The sequence below is a fragment of the Pseudoliparis swirei genome, chromosome 17, assembly GCF_029220125.1.
Source record: "Pseudoliparis swirei isolate HS2019 ecotype Mariana Trench chromosome 17, NWPU_hadal_v1, whole genome shotgun sequence".
NCBI lineage: Eukaryota > Metazoa > Chordata > Actinopteri > Perciformes > Liparidae > Pseudoliparis > Pseudoliparis swirei.
Genome location: NC_079404.1, coordinates 10,740,066 through 10,757,967, shown reverse-complemented (window position 1 = coordinate 10,757,967; position 17,902 = coordinate 10,740,066). Strand labels below are relative to the sequence as shown.

Below are 17,902 nucleotides of genomic sequence, written 5' to 3'. Positions count from 1 at the left end.
ATGCCCCGGTGACCCCGACCATAAACCAACTTGAAAATAAGACCCTTTTTAAATAAAATTAAGAACAAAATATTTTAAGTTAAAGTTGAAACCACGGTTTAGAGGTCTCATGAGTTCCCTCAACAGGCCAGGACCCCCTAAAGGGGGTAATCTTTTTTTCCCCTCCTTGGGCGGGCAAAAAATGGACAATTTAATTTTCCCCCTTTTTTTTTCCCCCTTTTTAAGGGAAATTTGATGAAAACATTAAAAATAACGTTAACTATTAATAACAATTTAAAGTTTTTTTTTAAATTTAAAAATGCAGAATAATTCAAACGTTGTTTTTGTTAAAAAAAGACTGCAAATGATTAATGCAAATCTGTTGTTGTCTTGAAAAAAAGGTCTGTTATGGTAATGACCTTCTTAAACCTAAAACCTTTTTGACTTTTACCCCTTTTAATCAGTAATGATCAGGGTTTGAAACCCTTAAGAATTCCCGTGACAGTTCTCAAAGGAGCTTGTTCTTAAAAAGGGGCTTTTTGGGATTATTAAACAAAGTCTGGTTGGAACAGATATCTGGACAGAGGGGGGCAGGGAAAAGTCCTGAGCGTCCAGGAGGTGGAGTAAGGACACAGAACCGGTTTTCTGACCCTACAACAGATTTGGTGCAATTGAGAGCATTAAAAAGTATTAGAATTAATATTGTTTCCCAAGTTAAGTGTGAGGTACTTTATGTTTGTTTGTTGACTACCTAAATAGCCCTTTAAATAAATAAAAAAGTTGATATTTCTGATATGTTTGACACAGTGAAAAACAGCCTGGGGTCAAATTGACCCCAAAGAACACCGACATTAAACATTGAATGGGGTCAAATTGACCCGAAAGGTAACAGGAGGGTTAAACATTCTGTTTAGGATGAAGATGTATTAATGTTCCATATGGAAGAAAACTGCTGACATAGGGCGAAGGCAGGGGACACCCTGGACAGGCCGCCAGTCCATCGAGGGCACATATAGAGACATACAACCATTCACTCTCACATTCACACCTATGGGCAATCTAGAGATCAATTAACCTGGCGGCATGTCTTTGGACTGTGGGAGGAAGCCGGAGAACCGGAGGAGACGCTGCCACGGGGAGAACATGCAAACTCCACACAGAAGGACCGCCTCGACAGAATTGAACCCACGGCCCTCGCGGGGGCAAGACGTGGATAGTGGGAATTCAATTCACTGACAGTAATGAAATTGCAGTATTATCTACGCTGTCAATGTCCTGAAAAGCCACATTTGGACGCGGGTTGAGACTCAGTTGGGCTGTTGATCAGAAAAGTGTTCCCTACTTTGCTATTTTTGAGTGTCACTTTATCCAGTAGACAGATTATATCAGTACTTGACTTATTTATTTATAACCTATATGTAACATATTAGTTTCTTCTCATAAACATTTGGTGCAATTACTTAAATTAAATATGTCTTGACTGTTCACTAAAATGATTCACATATTAATGACACATGTAGACATTAGTCCATGAAATATATTTATTCTAACAAGGACAGTAAATATTGAACACACAGGCCATAGTGCAAGGTCACACAAACAATAAAAATAGTAAAACAAATATAATTTATATCATAAAGAATGTAATTATTAAAATAAGAAAAGATATATACATGACAAAACACTGCCCATCTCTTATTTGCTCTTGTCAACGGCCCATCTGTTTTCCGTCTCATAGAAGGCAGATGCCTGGAACTCTCTCACGTCATCTCCTTCTCCATGCCCTGGTCTCTGTACAGGAAAATACTTTGGCAGGACAATAAACGTACTTCCTGCTACCCCGGGAACCGGTGTGAATGTGAGGGCTGTTTGGGCCTGCTTCAGTCCATCCCACAGCGACACCTTGGACCAGTGTTCTGGGGTTCTGTGCTGGATTCAGTTCTCTTCCTCTTCTGCTGGCCTCTCCTCCACCCTTTTCTTTGTGGCAGACAGTTCCTGCTGAAAGAACTGTGTTCCTGCAAAGTCATTAAATGGCATTTTGGGTTTGTCAGACCCTCAGCACCGTAAGCTTTAAAAACTTTAGTGGAGCAGTAAAGTATCTGCTGGTAGAAAAGTGGATGGGTAACCATCATTCTCATACCTGGACTTTGGCTGACCACAGGAAAGGCGTTTTGTCTGCTTCTTTGAAGCCACTGGTTGTTGTTGTTGCTGATGCTGTTGTTGCTTTTCAATAATATTTTGCACAATTTGCTCAATAGAGGCTTTGTGAGGTCTGACTAGGTGGAGGTGGGTTCACGACTGCAACAGGCATTGTTACAACCGGCACCGGGTCGTCTCGCTGCCTTTGTCAGGCGTGCCAGAGTTCCTGCCGCTCTTGCAGTTTTTCAGGGGCTGGTGTTTAAAGACGAGCTGGTGTTCAGTAATTTGCAGAGGTGTTTAACATATAGTAGATGTGGTGTTTAGTTGTTGGGTGGAGCATGTTGTTTGGGTCTGTGCAAGAGTTGTGAACTAGAGCAGCATAGTCCTGGTCCACTAGCTTGAGCATGTCCTTCATGCCACGGTGTTTATTGAGCAGGTTGTCAATAGTTGCCTTCATGGGGCAGCCACCGCTTGTGGTCCAACAAACACTCTCCCCTGTCTTCACAGGTCCAGTGCGGCGGCAGTCGGCGAGGACAACAGCGGCAGAGGCGGCCGACATGTTTCTCACGAAGACAAAGACAAAGGATACAATAAGTTATTCAGATCTACAGAGGAAACCTCCTGAAAATGAATATGATTAAAATTCAGTTCCTACTAACTAAAGTCTGGTCCATTACTATGCCTGTGTGTTGATGTTACCTGGATCTGTCGAGGCCGGGAGTCACGTCTGGTTTGACAGCAGCAGAATCCACAGGGAGGCGTGGAGGAAACTGGAACAGCTTCTGTGGTGCCATGAAGAGTGAGGATGACTGGGCAGTAGGCACGCTGCTTTGAGGAGGTGGATTCAGGGCCGGGGGGGCAGAGTCCGACTTGGTCCTGTGCTTGTCCCAGTCCACAGGAACTGGGCGGCAGCCAGGCTCAACGTACTGCAGGCCAAACTTTTCTCCAGTGTCGGTGCTCGAGAGATGAAATGCTGGATACTTCATCTGTCCCAACACCCGTTCGGAGGCTGCGTTGAGCTGGGCCATCAATGCAGGATCAAAGACGGCTGGGAGGTGAACGCCTGGCTGCTGCAACGGAAAAACCTTTGTTTGTTATTTATACTTTGACAGTACACAAAACTGCTGTTAGTAAAGGCAGAAAGTATCTTTACTTCACCTGCTTTGTTCAGCCAAATCCAATCAATCAGACTGTTTGTAACATGAGTATATTTCATTCATACACATGTGTTCATGTTGCAATGGGTTAATATTCAGGAGCCAGTCATCACTATGTCACCTAGGCAGGAAGCACCTTGACTTCAAACACACAGCAAACACATGCAAGCAGGTGTTAGTATCACAGCAGGTTCTCTTCATGCACATCAGAAAACAAAGCGGATCGTACCCTCATCAGGACGGAGTCCATTCATCGTCACGAGGACAACAGGAACACCAAAAGACAAACAGGACCAGAACACGGCCGACACCAGGCGAGTCCTGCTGCATGTGGGAGAGGAACTCATGGTCCCAGTTGTGTCGGATCGTGACACGGTGCTCTGGGTTAAGACCTCTTTCTCGATCGTCTGGCAGATGAGGAGGATAGCGAAGATGCAGAAACAGCTATAAAACACACACAAAACAATATCAAATATGCTGAATAGAATACAGGATTAATAGCAAATCGTCTGAACTGTAAACGATTGTGAATCTTCAGGAGGAAACAAATAAATAAAAGAGAGCACATGTTTACTCACAGCTCTGCATGTTGCTTTGAAGGAGAGATGCTCAGCATCATCCTCTCCAACTCTTCATCTTCATCCATCACTGTGATGCAAACAAACAAGTTAGAAAGAAAGAAAGAAATATCTTCTTGCATTTGCGCTTGTATGACTTGCATGTAGATCCTGACAAGACACCAGACTCACCAATGGCTTCAGCAGGAGCATGTGCGTGTGACATCACAGGTGAGGCGTGTGACATCAGAGGGAGACAGTGGGTGGCTGCAGCTTCTTCTTCAGGTAGAGTTGTAGCTTATGCATCTTTGTGCCTGCAGTGCAGTTCTTCTTCTTCAGGATGAAGGATGCATAGCCGTCCTCCCTGCTCTCCCAGACCTCGCCAGGTGCTGTAGGCACGAGTCCCAAAACCCACCAGCTGGTCATCCTCCGATGCTGCTGCTGTCACAACTGGCTTGTGTTCCTCATAGTTGAGGAGAGACTAGTTCCTCCAAACATGAGGGAATAGTTGAGAAAGGAGAGGAGGCTGCCCTAGTAGTGCACCGCTACGATGAACACTGCTGCAGCTTCCTCTCTTTGCTGGTTCCTGATGAGGTAGATGGTGTATCAAATGTCATTCTCCAGAAGCCAGCGGAAGGAATGAAACAGCCATTCTCCCAGGGTAAAACACATGTCTGCTCATCTCTCCTGTTTGAAAAAGAGTAGAGAGTATATTAGTAAGTATATTAATACGCTATAGACAGGCATTGTTTCCAAACAATATAGTTTCTGAACCTTAAGTCCTTTGTTGAGGCACACTATTTACATGTCAGTGGCAGGCAGGCAGGCAGGCTACCCCCATCTCCTGTGCCCTGAACATCTTGTGGAAAAGTACATGGAGTGAACTCCCCCACAGTCATGTCACTCAAGTAACAATGAAGTGTGAAGGGTCTTATCAAGAAATGATCTCCATTCCTTGTGACCATCCCAAAATATCTGCATCAGACTATGAGTATACTTTTATATAAACACCGTATCACATTCTGCTGTTCTCTGTTTTAACAGTGGTGGAAAAGTATACAGAACTTCTACTTCAGTAAAATAGAAATATTAATACCACCACATGGTGGTCCTGCATTAAAAAATAAATAAAAGTAAAAGTTACAATTACTCACTACTGTTTTAATAGGCTGCTGGTCGTTTAATCTATAATTACACCTTTATTAGTTGAGTGTAATACACGTGATATGTTAAAGTAAAGCTTCATCAGTCACGTTAAACGAGGAGAAGTGCGCGTTTAGTGAAGTTACGGGAGACAATAAAAAGAGAAACTCCGTGACTCCCTGTTTACAGTTTACCGTTCCTTCACAGCGTGTATGTAACGTAATATCCACAGTATTGATATGGTCATGTAACGTCATATCCACGGTATTGATATGGTCATTCCGACAGCATTATTTATTTAAATGATGTCGCGTTAACTTCCCGTTTCAACAGCGCAAGAAAGTCACATACACGGAGAAACCAAACTGAAAAAACACAACCAACTTTACAGTGCGAACAAGAGACTGTCAAGACTAATTATCATTACATGTTAGTTCATTGTAATAAGTTAGAACGACTTACTGTTGGATGCAACGGTGGAGAGCTCCGTATGTGCAGTCGGTCCTTCTCACAGTAGACTGAATGAGACGGAGGAGGGGGAGGAGCGGGAGGAGCTTCACTCTGAAAACAGCGCCACTGAGCTGCGAGTGGCCAGATATATTACATCGGCGATTTTAGACACCGCCATAGAGAATGAATGGGAAGCTGTTTAGGGCCGTTTAGCTAAAGAATCCCCGGTGCCCGCGCCGCTGTGAGGCGACAGTGCTAGCCACTACACCACCGTGCACCGTACACCACCGTGTCAGCTGGGATCGGCTCCAGCGCCCCCGCGACCCTAATGAGGATAAGCGGTATTGATAATGGATGGATGGAAGAAAACTGCTAAATAACTGCTGAGTTGCAGCACCATTGTATAGAAGAATGTATCAGAATCAGAATCAGAAACAGGTTTATTGCCAAAGAATGTTTTCACAAACAAACGAGGAATTTTTTTTGGTGGAAGGTGCAACATTTGGACATGACAAACAAACAACAATCAACGCGACGGAAAGACAACAAATAATGTGAGAGTGTTTGGGTGTGTGCTTCAAGTGGTGTGTTTTAGTTAAAGTGCATGTTAAAGTGACGTGTGTGGAGGAGGGAAGAAGAAGGAGGAGGGAGGAGGAGTGGGAGGAAGAGGAAGAGGAAGGAGCGGGAAGAAGGAGGAGAGGAAGGTGGAAGAAGAGGTGGTAGTCCTGGGGGTGACAGTCAGTCAGTCCCGGGGTCCATTCATGAGCCCGACCGCCGACGGGAAAAAGCTTTTGTTGTGGCGGGAGGACTTAGTCATGATGGACCGCAGCCTCCTCCCCGAGGGGAGGGACTCGAACAGTGATGGTTCTCATCAGTGAAGTAGAAGAGTCTGGCGATGTGGAAGCCCAGTTCTGAGACATACTGCAGGAAGAGGAGCACCACACCCACACGACTTAAATTTAACATATAGGCTGCAGCGATGTGCAGCAGGTACAGGCAGATGTACTGGAGCTGGCGAGAAATCTCCTCCTTGCGTAAATGTATATATCCGTCTTTTGTCATAAATCTCTATGTTCTCACAAAATATACCGAGAATATCGGTAATATGTGATTAATCATGATTAATCCACAGAAACCTGTGATTAACCCGATTAAAATGTTAATCGTTTCACAGCCCTAATATATATATATATAAATAAGAATAAATCAGAGTTAATAATAATTAATTCAAAGAGTTGACCAATAAATAATCATAAATCAAGAGTTGACAATTGACAAATACATAATATTAGTCATAATAATGTTGGATCACATGTTAAGGTCAAGATTCCAGGTTTCTTTAAACGCACAACCTGCCTGCACTTCAGCCTCTGACGCAACAGTTAATTAAACTACAGAATCACACCATGGGTGGTAAAATACCAGCCATTTTCTCTTTAGGGGAAATGACTTCAACACAAATGGCACAATGACATGCTTGAGATGTGACTGGCCTTCTGATTTCAGGGAGCCATTAACACTCGGCTGTACATTGGAGTATTTTGTGCTGCTCATTTACCAAAAGTACAGCAGTCAGATATTACACAGTAAGCCGCTTCATTGATTCCTTTGCACTTGTTTTAATTTGAAAAGCCAGGATCCAGTCGACCGATTGACCGTAGAGGACTACGGACAGGCGGCGCCCGCCGGTGTGGCCCGAAGCATCCGGCGTGAAGCATCCGTGGACAAAGTCCCGCCGCCGCCCACCTGCCTCTGGTCTCCTGAAGCGAGACGGAGAAAATGATCATCCGTCTCCACAGTGACTGAGTCAAGAACATATCTGAAAACATCTTTTGATTTCTTTTGTAGCCAATTAATGAAAATGAAATAAATTGTTCACCTTATGCTAAACTGTCAGTATTTAATTTATAGTCCCTGAAATGATGGAAACCTACATACATGACACATACATGACACATACATGACACACACATGACACATTGACATATGGCAGCATATGGTTTTAGCAATAAGGAGGTTCTCTTGGAGAAGCTGTTAGAAGATGCTTTTCAAATCCACCGTGTCTTTAAAAGCACGTTTTAAATAGATGACTACTGAACACATCACTTTTATTATTATTAATATCTAGCAACTGACCACGATGGCGGTACTCAGGTTCTGAGATTTTGTTGGGGGGGTCAGAAGCGTTTTGGTTTCCGTTTGTAGTCAGCGTTGTTTCGACCAATCACGTTTGAGGAGGCTTCGGTTGAATGCAGGTGAACAGTGGAGAGCTCAAATGAGACCCAGCAGCTATCGAACATGAAGCTTGTAAACTGGCTACTTGCAGGTGTTGTCTCTCAACAGGAACATTACCTGTTCAAGATTGCTTCCACTTCACACAATACGGTCTGGAGTCCCTCCTCCTCGATGTCTTGTAGTCCTCTGGGGGCTCTTGTAGTCCTCTGGAGGGCTCTTGTAGTCCTCTGGAGGGCTCCTGTAGTCCTCTGGGGGCTCCTGTAGTCCTCTGGAGGGCTCCTGTAGTCCTCTGGAGGCTCCTGTAGTCCTCTGGAGGGCTCCTGTAGTCCTCTGGAGGGCTCTTGTAGTCCTCTGGGGGCTCCTGTAGTCCTCTGGAGGGCTCCTGTAGTCCTCTGGAGGGCTCTTGTAGTCCTCTGGGGGCTCCTGTAGTCCTCTGGAGGGCTCCTGTAGTCCTCTGGGGGCTCCTGTAGTCCTCTGGAGGGCTCCTGTAGTCCTCTGGAGGGCTCCTGTAGTCCTCTGGGGGCTCTTGTAGTCCTCTGGGGGCTCCTGTAGTCCTCTGGGGGCTCCTGTAGTCCTCTGGAGGGCTCCTGTAGTCCTCTGGAGGGCTCTTGTAGTCCTCTGGAGGGCTCTTGTAGTCCTCTGGAGGGCTCTTGTAGTCCTCTGTGGGCTCTTGTAGTCCTCTGGGGGCTCCTGTAGTCCTCTGGAGGGCTCTTGTAGTCCTCTGGAGGGCTCTTGTAGTCCTCTGGAGGGCTCTTGTAGTCCTCTGGAGGGCTCCTGTAGTCCTCTGGAGGGCTCCTGTAGTCCTCTGGAGGGCTCCTGTAGTCCTCTGGAGGGCTCCTGTAGTCCTCTGGAGGGCTCCTGTAGTCCTCTGGGGGCTCCTGTAGTCCTCTGGAGGGCTCCTGTAGTCCTCTGGAGGGCTCCTGTAGTCCTCTGGAGGGCTCCTGTAGTCCTCTGGAGGGCTCTTGTAGTCCTCTGGAGCAGTGGTCCCCAACCTTTTTTGAGCCACGGACCGGTTCCGTGTCAGAAATTATTTTCACGGACCGGCAATATAAATGATGTAATAAATATGACGTCATACAATTATACGAAGGGCATAAAGTGCCAAAACTACAACTCATCATTACGCGAATTAGTGTGAGCCGTGCGCTTGTTTACCTGCAACGAGCCGCTAATGGAGACGGCGACACAGACGTGTGTTTGGTCCGCTGCTCCTAACCGAGTTCTGGTCGCTGTCATTAGAACAGGCAGAGTTGTTGTGTGAAATGTCCCTTAACATCTGCCCCCAGGAAGGAATGGTGCTGCTGGTATCCCCGGCTCTGCAGAAGAAGTGTGGGACGCTGGCTTTGCATGTGCTTTGGAACAAAGTTTGAACAACAGATGTGAAAAACTAATTGTAAACAGCAGATGTTATCAATACATGATTAATATACACTCTGCGAGGCTAGGAGCACTACAGGAGCTGAGCAGGAGACTTGTCCTGAAGCGAGGGGTCTGTTTTAACGGTGTCGTTCCTCAGCGCACCACCCCTGTCATGGTCTGCGCCTGGAATAGGTCACAGGAAACCCGGTTCCCTGTGACCCACTGGGCTTGGTGAAAGTGGAAGCCCTCCTGCTGAGAGGGGCCTCTTTCAGGGATCCAGATGGGCACAGCAGCTCCCTCTCCCTCGGTGTAGTTCAGCTGCAAGGTGCCACCAAACCTGTACAGGGTTCCCTCCCCCACCTCAGGGTCGCTCAGGCAGCCTCTCAAAATGTGCACCCGCTGAATCTTTCATATCTTTAACATGGAGGATTTGAAGAGGAGCAGGTCATTGGCATCTTTTACCAGGTAGAAGTGAAGCAGGACGTCTTCCACCCTCTGCAGCAGCTCTTGGGGCTGTGGCACCTTCACCTGCAGCGCTCTCATGTGCAGCTGAGTGGGATTTGGAGGAGATCCCACAGAAGGTGTTCGCCTCCTGGAGCCTCTGGAGATCTCCCTGGTCCACAACGAGGAAGGCTGCAGAGAGGAACTGGCAGAAAGGTGTAGAGAGAGTGATGCTCCGAGACTGAAGCGCCGCATGCAGTGGAACAAGTTCAACTTGATGGTTATATCGTTGTTGAACTTGGTCCTTGAGGCGCTGGTGTTCTCCAGGTTCCCAGACAATGCCTCTGAGGTCCTCCAGCAGTCCCACAAGAGCTGCTCCTGAGCTCCAGCCTGCAGGACCCTGAAGGCAGCACAGCAGTCCCTAAAACACGGGAAATAAAATCACAGCTGAAAACATCTCAATTTATTGAGTACAAATTGAGCCTCAATATATTTTACAATATAAAATAAATCAACCTGAAGTGTTCCAACTAATTGTATCTTTTCATTCAGAAAAAGACAAGACAACTAAACTATATAACGTCCACGTCAAAAACAAAATGATGTTTTGAACTGAAGCTAGTTCTTCATACCTGTCCACCTGCTGGAAGCCGGCCTTCTCCACTCCAGCTGCAGTGTAGCGTTGACTCAGACCCTCATACATGGCATGAAGGGACCGGTCCACTCTGACTGCAGCATCAGCTCAGGATCATCCAGTTCTCGTTCATCACGACGTATGATGACATGGTGCCGGATGAGAGCACCACCTTCCTCGCCACTTTGCGGGTGTGGTCGGACCTCAGCGCCTGTCTGAAGCTCCCCTGCAGCAGCAGAGTGAGGTGGGATGAAACGGAGACTCCACACCAGCCGTCAGCATCGGAGTAGCCGCCAAATGCCTCTGGAGCGTCGGCCTGTCTGAGGAGCCCAGTGATGGTTCTCTGGCCGGAGAGCCCTGCCTCAGCATCCCTGACGTTCTGCACGCTCAGCAGGTAGGCCAGGTGAGCTCTCTCGTACTTGAGATGGAGCGTCTCCGTCAGCTGCTTGGCCATGTCCTCCGGTGACCTACCGCTGCGCCTCATCTCATCCATCACTGACTTGCAGACGGCCTTTTTGTGCGTCAGAAAGTCGGAACAATGTCACGGAAGCGCTGCGGTAGCATCTCCAGCCACTGGGGCTCGTCAGTGTGTCAGTACTTCTTACAGCCCGTGAGTCGTGAGGCTAAAATGTTGTACTGGCTGCTGGTGCCGATGATGACTCTGGGCCTCCCAACTCCAGACGAAGCGACATGAGGGTTAGGACAACCGTGAAAACAGGGCAACACGTGATTGTTCCTCACCCTCTCCATGAGCGCGTGCTCCGGCTTCCAGATGAAAAAAGGGTGAAGCTGGAAGTACTTCGGGGACGGCAGGTCAGAGATCGAGTCAATGAGCTCCGCTTGAGGTGGATGACGCCACAGGGACGGCCTGTTCATCAGGTGGCGTACTGGACGTGACCCTGGCCACAGCCCCAACCCCTCTAGCTCCGCCTTCATCCACAGCCTCTGCTGCTGAGAGCCACTGAGCCACATCCTGATCACGACCAGGGACAGAGGCTGCAAGCTGGGGTGAAGCGTCGACAGAGACGGGAGGAGCTGCACATGGAAGAGATGTAAAACCCAAAACAACATGACAGCACATGTACAATCGGAGGACAGGGAAGAGAGCTGCGTGGTTACAACAATGTCACAGAAATGCACACCTTGATCCAGGACCGTGTGTCTCCGTGTGTCCACAGGGGCCTTATTCTGAGATGGTGAATCTAGAGAGGAGTGAGAGCAAATGAGGAAAGGCAAGTGAGACATTAAAAAAATCAACATTTAAATATCCTTTCTCATTGCAATGAAGAAAAGTAGAACATGTACCCCCAGGAAGGAATGGTGCTGCTGGTATCCCCGGCTCTGCAGAAGAAGTGTGGGACGCTGGCTTTGCATGTGCTTTGGAACAAAGTTTGAACAACAGATGTGAAAAACTAATTGTTAACAGCAGATGTTATCAATACATGATTAATATACACTCTGCGAGGCTAGGAGCACTACACACTTGGCCTCAACACGTTGGGTTCCTGATCTTCCCTCACAAGCTGAGGGGCGATGGCGAGCAGCTGAGGAGGGACCGGCAGCAGAGTCTTCGCTGTGGGATCGAAAGAAAAACAACGAAACGACACGTTGTGAGAACGACGTTCAGGATGGTGGAACGTGAGGAGCAAAACTAAATAATAACCTTTTACTGAAGCTTTAGCCACAAGGGGCTCATCTGGCTGAGCAGGTCTCTCCTCTTCTTCTACCGTTTTCATCAGGTAGATGGCGTAGCCAATGTCATTTTCTAGGAGCCATCTGAATAATTTCCCCTTGTATTTACCAAACTGCAGGACGTACTCCCCCATCGCCTCCTGTCGGTCGGACACATCTCCTCCCCGCTGTAATTAGATACAGTATATTATCATAAATACAATATAGCTCTGTGAACGTGTACTGTAGACCAATTCACTGACGGACAAACTAAACTTCAAAAGTAGCCCAATTCCGCGGGAAAACCGCGGACCTGGCAACACTGCATCCGGAGCACCGCGCGCTTGATATCCGGTGTTGCGGATTAAGAAGCGACCGTGTTAACTGGCGACTTTGAACCAACGTCCGTTGAAAATATGAAGAAAACACGGAGCCGAAACACTCGTGAATGCCTCATTGTTTCATTTGTATAATACATATATATTAGTATGTATATGGGAAGGGTTGACACTTTATTACAAAAATAAACCAAGCGACATTCACGGGGCCAGCTCGACAGGAAGTCGGCAGTTAACACGGTCGCATGTTAAACTGTAACACCAGTAACTTCCCTTACCTGACACCAGGGCTCTGCCTGCGGCTCTGCTCGGTCTTCCCGTCCTCTTCTAAGAGGTATGTGACTTTTTTTTTTTTTAATCTCTTCGGGGTGTTCCGTAAATCCTTACTACGTCAATCCTTACGGTGTTCCCCGGCGTTAAGGCGCTCGGCCCGGCCTCCACATTAGCTCGGCGGCGCTGCGTTAGCCGCTAACGTAGTCGTTGGTGTTGCTCGGTCTCGTCTCTTCTCCCCTCCCCCCGCCTCACCCAGTCCGCCGGGTGCTCGCTGGTGAGTTTTAACGGCCGCTAACTCATCATGTTGGGGTTTGGTATTCTGTCATGTTCATAATAATAATAATAATTATTATGTTCATAGTCTTCGTACTTTTAGGAATAACGAATCAAAGAACAAAAACTATTTTTAACAATAAGTTAAAAGTGAAGCCCTACATTTCAACTCAATCGCACTGAGCTCTACTCTCCCGCGGGGTTTGAACCCGCGGACCCTGGGTTACCCAGCAGGGGAAGCTCCAGGTGCGAGAGTTTATACCACTACGCTACCAGTTCGGGCCAATTAAAGGTGGCACAAAAGGTTAATTTATCCTTCTATTTCTTCTTTCCTTGACGCCCATCAACGGTTTGCATGAAAACAATTGACATACGTAATAATTAGGGCTGTCAATCGATTAAAAAATTAACTAATTAATCGCACATTTTGAAATTGCGATTGATTAATCGCGCTTAACCCTTGTGTTGCCTTCGGGTCATTTTGACCCGAATCAATATTACACCCTCCTGCCGCCTTCGGGTTAATTTGACCCCATTCAATGTTTAATGTCGGTGTTCTTTCGGTAGTCAACAAACAAACATAAAGTGCCTCACACTTAAACTTGGAAAATATTAATTCAAATAATTTTCTGGAGGTTTTAATTGCTGGCGTCAAATTGAACCCAAAGGGTAAAATATGTGAGTAAATATAAAGGTAACAGGAGGGTGAAACATTGAATCGGGTCAAAATGCCCCAAAGGCGGGGGGAGGGTGTAATATTTAATCGTGTCAAAATGACCCGAAGGCAACACAAGGGTTAAAAGTGTTTTCCTTCTTTTTAAAGACAAAACTTCACACAGAGCTGTGTTTTCAAAGAGGCTCCTACATATACAGTGCCAGCGAGGTATTTAATATCGTGGATGATAAATTGTTTCTTCAGTGAAACATCAGACTAGTAAAAAAAAAGAAGTATATTGAGACCCCATTGGTCCTGTCATCTTTAACATTGAACAGCAGCAGAACCAGTGGCCTTGGTAACTGACTGACATTCAAATATGTCACGTTAACCCTCTGGAGGCTGGGGGCATTTTATACATTTTACAAAATAAATTAAATTCACCGTTTAAAGTCTTTTGCATGTGACACAACCCCACGTGTTATACATCAAACATTCCAGAACAATCTCAGCTCTGAAATGAGGCTCATTGTCCTCGCGCCGTGTCCTCTGGTTCTCTGACTGACAGGCTGCTAAATGAGCCTAACCTGTGAGGTGGGAGGTCCTTTGTGATTTACTGAGTGTTCATTGGGTTTTTTTCCCCCGAAATGTTGACAGACAAACGGATTGACCAATCACGTTGAAGGTTTCGTGTGTCGAGTTCTTTCCGCGCCGCGTCACCCGACACGTCGCCCTCCGTTCCTCTGTGTATCAGAGGGGGAGACGGGAGGAAGGGGGAGCAGGAGGAAACCCGACTGATTCATCCACGAGTTAAACTGATTTATGCTCCTTATTTTCGCGGAGAAATGATTGTTTTAAAAACGGAAACAGTGTCAAACCGTATTGCCGCGGTTTAAAAAAAAAATAGTTTAGTGCGTTAACGCGGCCAAATTAATCGCATAGATTAACGCGTTAACGCTGACAGCCCTAGTAATAATACAAATATAATAACGAGTTAAGAGTGTATATAAGAATAAATCAGAGTTCATAATAATTAATTCAAAGAGTTGACCAATAAATAATCATAAATCAAGAGTTGACAATTGACAAATACATAATATTAGTCATAATAATGTTGGATCACATGTTAATAAGGTCAAGATTCCAGGTTTCTTTAAACGCACAACCTGCCTGCACTTCAGCCTCTGACGCAACAGTTAATTAAACTACAGAATCACACCATGGGTGGTAAAATACCAGCCATTTTCTCTTTAGGGGAAATGACTTCAACACAAATGGCACAATGACATGCTTGAGATGTGACTGGCCTTCTGATTTCAGGGAGCCATTAACACTCGGCTGTACATTGGAGTATTTTGTGCTGCTCATTTACCAAAAGTACAGCAGTCAGATATTACACAGTAAGCCGCTTCATTGATTCCTTTGCACTTGTTTTAATTTGAAAAGCCAGGATCCAGTCGACCGATTGAACGTAGAGGACTACGACGACAGGCGGCGCCCGCCGGTGTGGCCCGAAGCATCCGGCGTGAACCATCCGTGGACGAAGTCCCGCCGCCGCCGCCCACCTGCCTCTGGTCTCCTGAAGCGAGACGGAGAAAATGATCATCCGTCTCCACAGTGACTGAGTCAAGAACATATCTGAAAACATCTTTTGATTTCTTTTGTAGCGAATTAATGAAAATGAAATAAATTGTTCACCTTATGCTAAACTGTCAGTATTTAATTTATAGTCCCTGAAATGATGGAAACCTACATACATGACACACACATGACACATGAGATACATGGCACACACATGACACAACATGGCACATTGACATATGGCAGCATATGGTTTTAGCAATAAGGAGGTTCTCTTGGAGAAGCTGTTAGAAGATGCTTTTCAAATCCACCGTGTCTTTAAAAGCACGTTTTAAATAGACTACTACTGAACACATCACTTTTATTATTATTAATATCTAGCAACTGACCACGATGGCGGTACTCAGGTTCTGAGATTTTGTTGGGGGGTCAGAAGCGTTTTGGTTTCCGTTTGTAGTCAGCGTTGTTTCGACCAATCACGTTTGAGGAGGCTTCGGTTCAATGCAGGTGAACAGTGGAGAGCTCAAATGAGACCCAGCAGCTATCGAACATGAAGCTTGTAAACTGGCTACTTGCAGGTGTTGTCTCTCAACAGGAACATTACCTGCACAGAAGGGCCCAGCGGACTCCAGCGTGAATCCCTGAGGACACTGGTTACTGCGATCTCCTGGAACCATAGACGCCTCATCGCTCAATTACAGTTTACAGAAACGATCATATTTAAATGTTTGACCGGACTTAAAATACAAAAGGAAACATATACAACCTCATATTAACTTGACAACCTTGTTGAATCCATCTCAATTTCCAATAAATTTGACTAATTTCACAGTATTCTCACCCTTGGCGATGCAAGCCTGGATGCTATACTCCAGCGTCTCCTCTAGGGGGCGGTACTGAGGCGTGCAGCGTCTGCACCAGGTAGGGCATCTTTCCCCTGGAGGGGTCGTAGGAGATGCTGTGGTTCCAGCAGTACGGCACGCTCTCCCCGTCGATGCTGAACATGTGGGTGGACCCGGCGTACAGCCGCCCCGCCCCCGTCTGGATGTAGTCCTCCGTGTAGTCCTGAGGCCAAAGCATTCATTTATTTATAAAGTTCTACGGCTTCCAACAAACCAAGATATGCGTTTCTTGTCCAAAATCCATTTGTATATTCCCAACAAATGAAAGAAATCAAAACACATGTCACCTGTGTGCTCCTGACCCTACAGCGCTCCCCCTGATTATATTGGCCTGTCTTAATTGACAGTGGTCCTGCGCCCCCTAGTGGCGGGAGGTTAAACAAAACCAAAACAAACTAAATGGCTCTAATGGCTGTGTTTATGAGGGAAGGACTTTGATATAGTTGCAGTGGGTATCATTTGCATGTGGAGAAACATCTTCACTTGTGCCACGATGTTTCTCATGAAGAAATTATCTTTTTATCCTGCAGGTGTTCCTATAGTGTTAATTCAGTAAAGACAGTAAGACTTCATAAAACGATGTCATTGTAAAGCAGCGGGCGCCGACCCGTCGAGCGAGATCGACCGGAGACGTTCCCTGTCGCTCTCAGAGATAAAATGAAAATAAATTTAGAAACACATTGTTCCTCATTCTGAAACATTTTTTGAAGTGTGTTCTGAAACGTTTTCTTCCTGACTGGAAGATCGACGTGAGAAAACATCTCCGCCTGATTCATGAACGCCTGAAAACGGGTTCTGCTACACAGGTCCTACCTCCGTGAGTTCGGCTTTCCTGCTGTTGCCCTTCAAAACAAAAGCTCAACATTGAGCTTTTTTTCTGTTCTGACGGAGCAATCTGGTTTACTTGAAAGTGATTGCAATTGTATTTATTCTATTCTTTGAAAAAGCATAGATGCAGGAGTCACAAATGGTGATTCTCATATTTATTATTATTCTGATTATTAAAATCCGAGGAAGTCTGTAGAGGTGATGTGAACGTAATCACCAACGCTCTGAGTTCAGAACGAATCCCAGAGGAGAAAACGTTCATGAATACCAAATTTGCACCGAAAAACTCGTCAGTGGAGTTGAGAAAATCACAAAATCAAAGACCAGGAGCCGGATTACTGACAGACGGCTTTAGACTGTCAGTCTGTGCTTATGAAACTACAAGCTGACAGACAGAGTTCAGTCACAGACAGAGCACTGACTGGAGTCACATGACTTGATGGCATTGTGATGAGAGCTGAACTTACATGTTGTCAGTGTTGTGCTGTAACGTCAGTTGATAAACAACTTTTATATTGGTAGGCGGAGGTCAGGGATCCTGGGCTCAAAAAGGTTGGTAAACACTGTTGTGAAGGGCCTCTGTCTTAATTGACGGGGCCCTACGCCCCCTAGTGGCCAGAGGTTAAACAAAACGGCTCTTACAAATACATAAAACTGTGGATGTCCCTCGTGGTTTATTCCGTACCTTGATGCTGATGTCAGCGTGCGAGGGCAGCTGCAGGACGTGTCCGTTCACCACGATGTCCAGCAGCAACGCTCCGTCCGAGTCCAGGCCTCGCGCAGCGAGGGTCATCCTCAGGGTCTCACCTGCAGAGAGTACACCAGACGTTAGTCAGGTCCCCAAACCCATCAGTCATTAACCATCTCACACGACAGCGGTGCAACCCGTCAATTCTCACCTGTGGCAAACTCCACCTGCGTCTCTCGCCTGAAGACGCTTCCCGTCAGCGCGTTGACGGCCTCGCCCACTTCCTGTGCAGCGGTCCAGTAGACCGGGTTCAGGATGGAGACGAGCGTTCTCATCGCGGGACCTCGAACAGCGAGAGCAGATTCAAATTATTATGAGACTTATCCAGGTGCTCCGCCTTCATGGAGCCAGATATCATTTGGACAATATTTAAATATATATAACAGGGTTCATCCACATGGTGACCACCACTAGAGTTATTTTTTTAAATCTCATTGTAAACATGAAAAAGTGATAGAATCTTTAATTTAAACTAACAATGAGAATTTCAAAGCATACAGTTTATAACCTTAAAAGACTCAAATCAATGAGAGACAATA

The 17,902-nt window shown here is 46.1% G+C and overlaps 2 protein-coding genes across 9 annotated transcripts; both read right to left on the bottom strand.

The window, feature by feature from the left end:
* Positions 1–5,847: 5,847 nt before the first annotated feature.
* LOC130206852 (RNA-binding protein 12B-like) lies at positions 5,848–8,896 on the bottom strand. Its single transcript, XM_056435061.1, has 3 exons — positions 8,816–8,896; positions 7,778–8,652; positions 5,848–7,185 (listed from the first exon to the last, which is right to left on the bottom strand). The coding sequence occupies exons 1-3, from the start codon at positions 8,894–8,896 to the stop codon at positions 7,005–7,007; spliced, it is 1,137 nt and encodes a 378-aa protein (XP_056291036.1). The 3' UTR covers positions 5,848–7,004.
* Positions 8,840–12,649, bottom strand: LOC130206854 (uncharacterized). Of its 8 annotated transcripts, none has more exons than XM_056435066.1 (8): positions 12,506–12,649; positions 11,758–11,953; positions 11,578–11,667; positions 11,400–11,471; positions 11,237–11,296; positions 10,836–11,129; positions 9,482–9,881; positions 8,840–8,976 (listed from the first exon to the last, which is right to left on the bottom strand). In XM_056435066.1, exons 4-8 carry the CDS (start codon positions 11,466–11,468, stop codon positions 8,930–8,932), a joined length of 870 nt encoding a protein of 289 aa, XP_056291041.1. In that variant the 5' UTR covers positions 11,469–11,471; positions 11,578–11,667; positions 11,758–11,953; positions 12,506–12,649; the 3' UTR covers positions 8,840–8,929. The 8 variants fall into 8 exon arrangements, 4 of the variants coding, with proteins under 4 accessions (XP_056291041.1, XP_056291040.1, XP_056291038.1 ...); XM_056435065.1 differs by lacking the exon at positions 12,506–12,649 and adding an exon at positions 12,382–12,422; XM_056435063.1 differs by lacking the exon at positions 11,578–11,667 and having other exon boundaries at positions 11,896–11,953; positions 12,382–12,649.
* Positions 12,650–17,902: the final 5,253 nt, after the last annotated feature.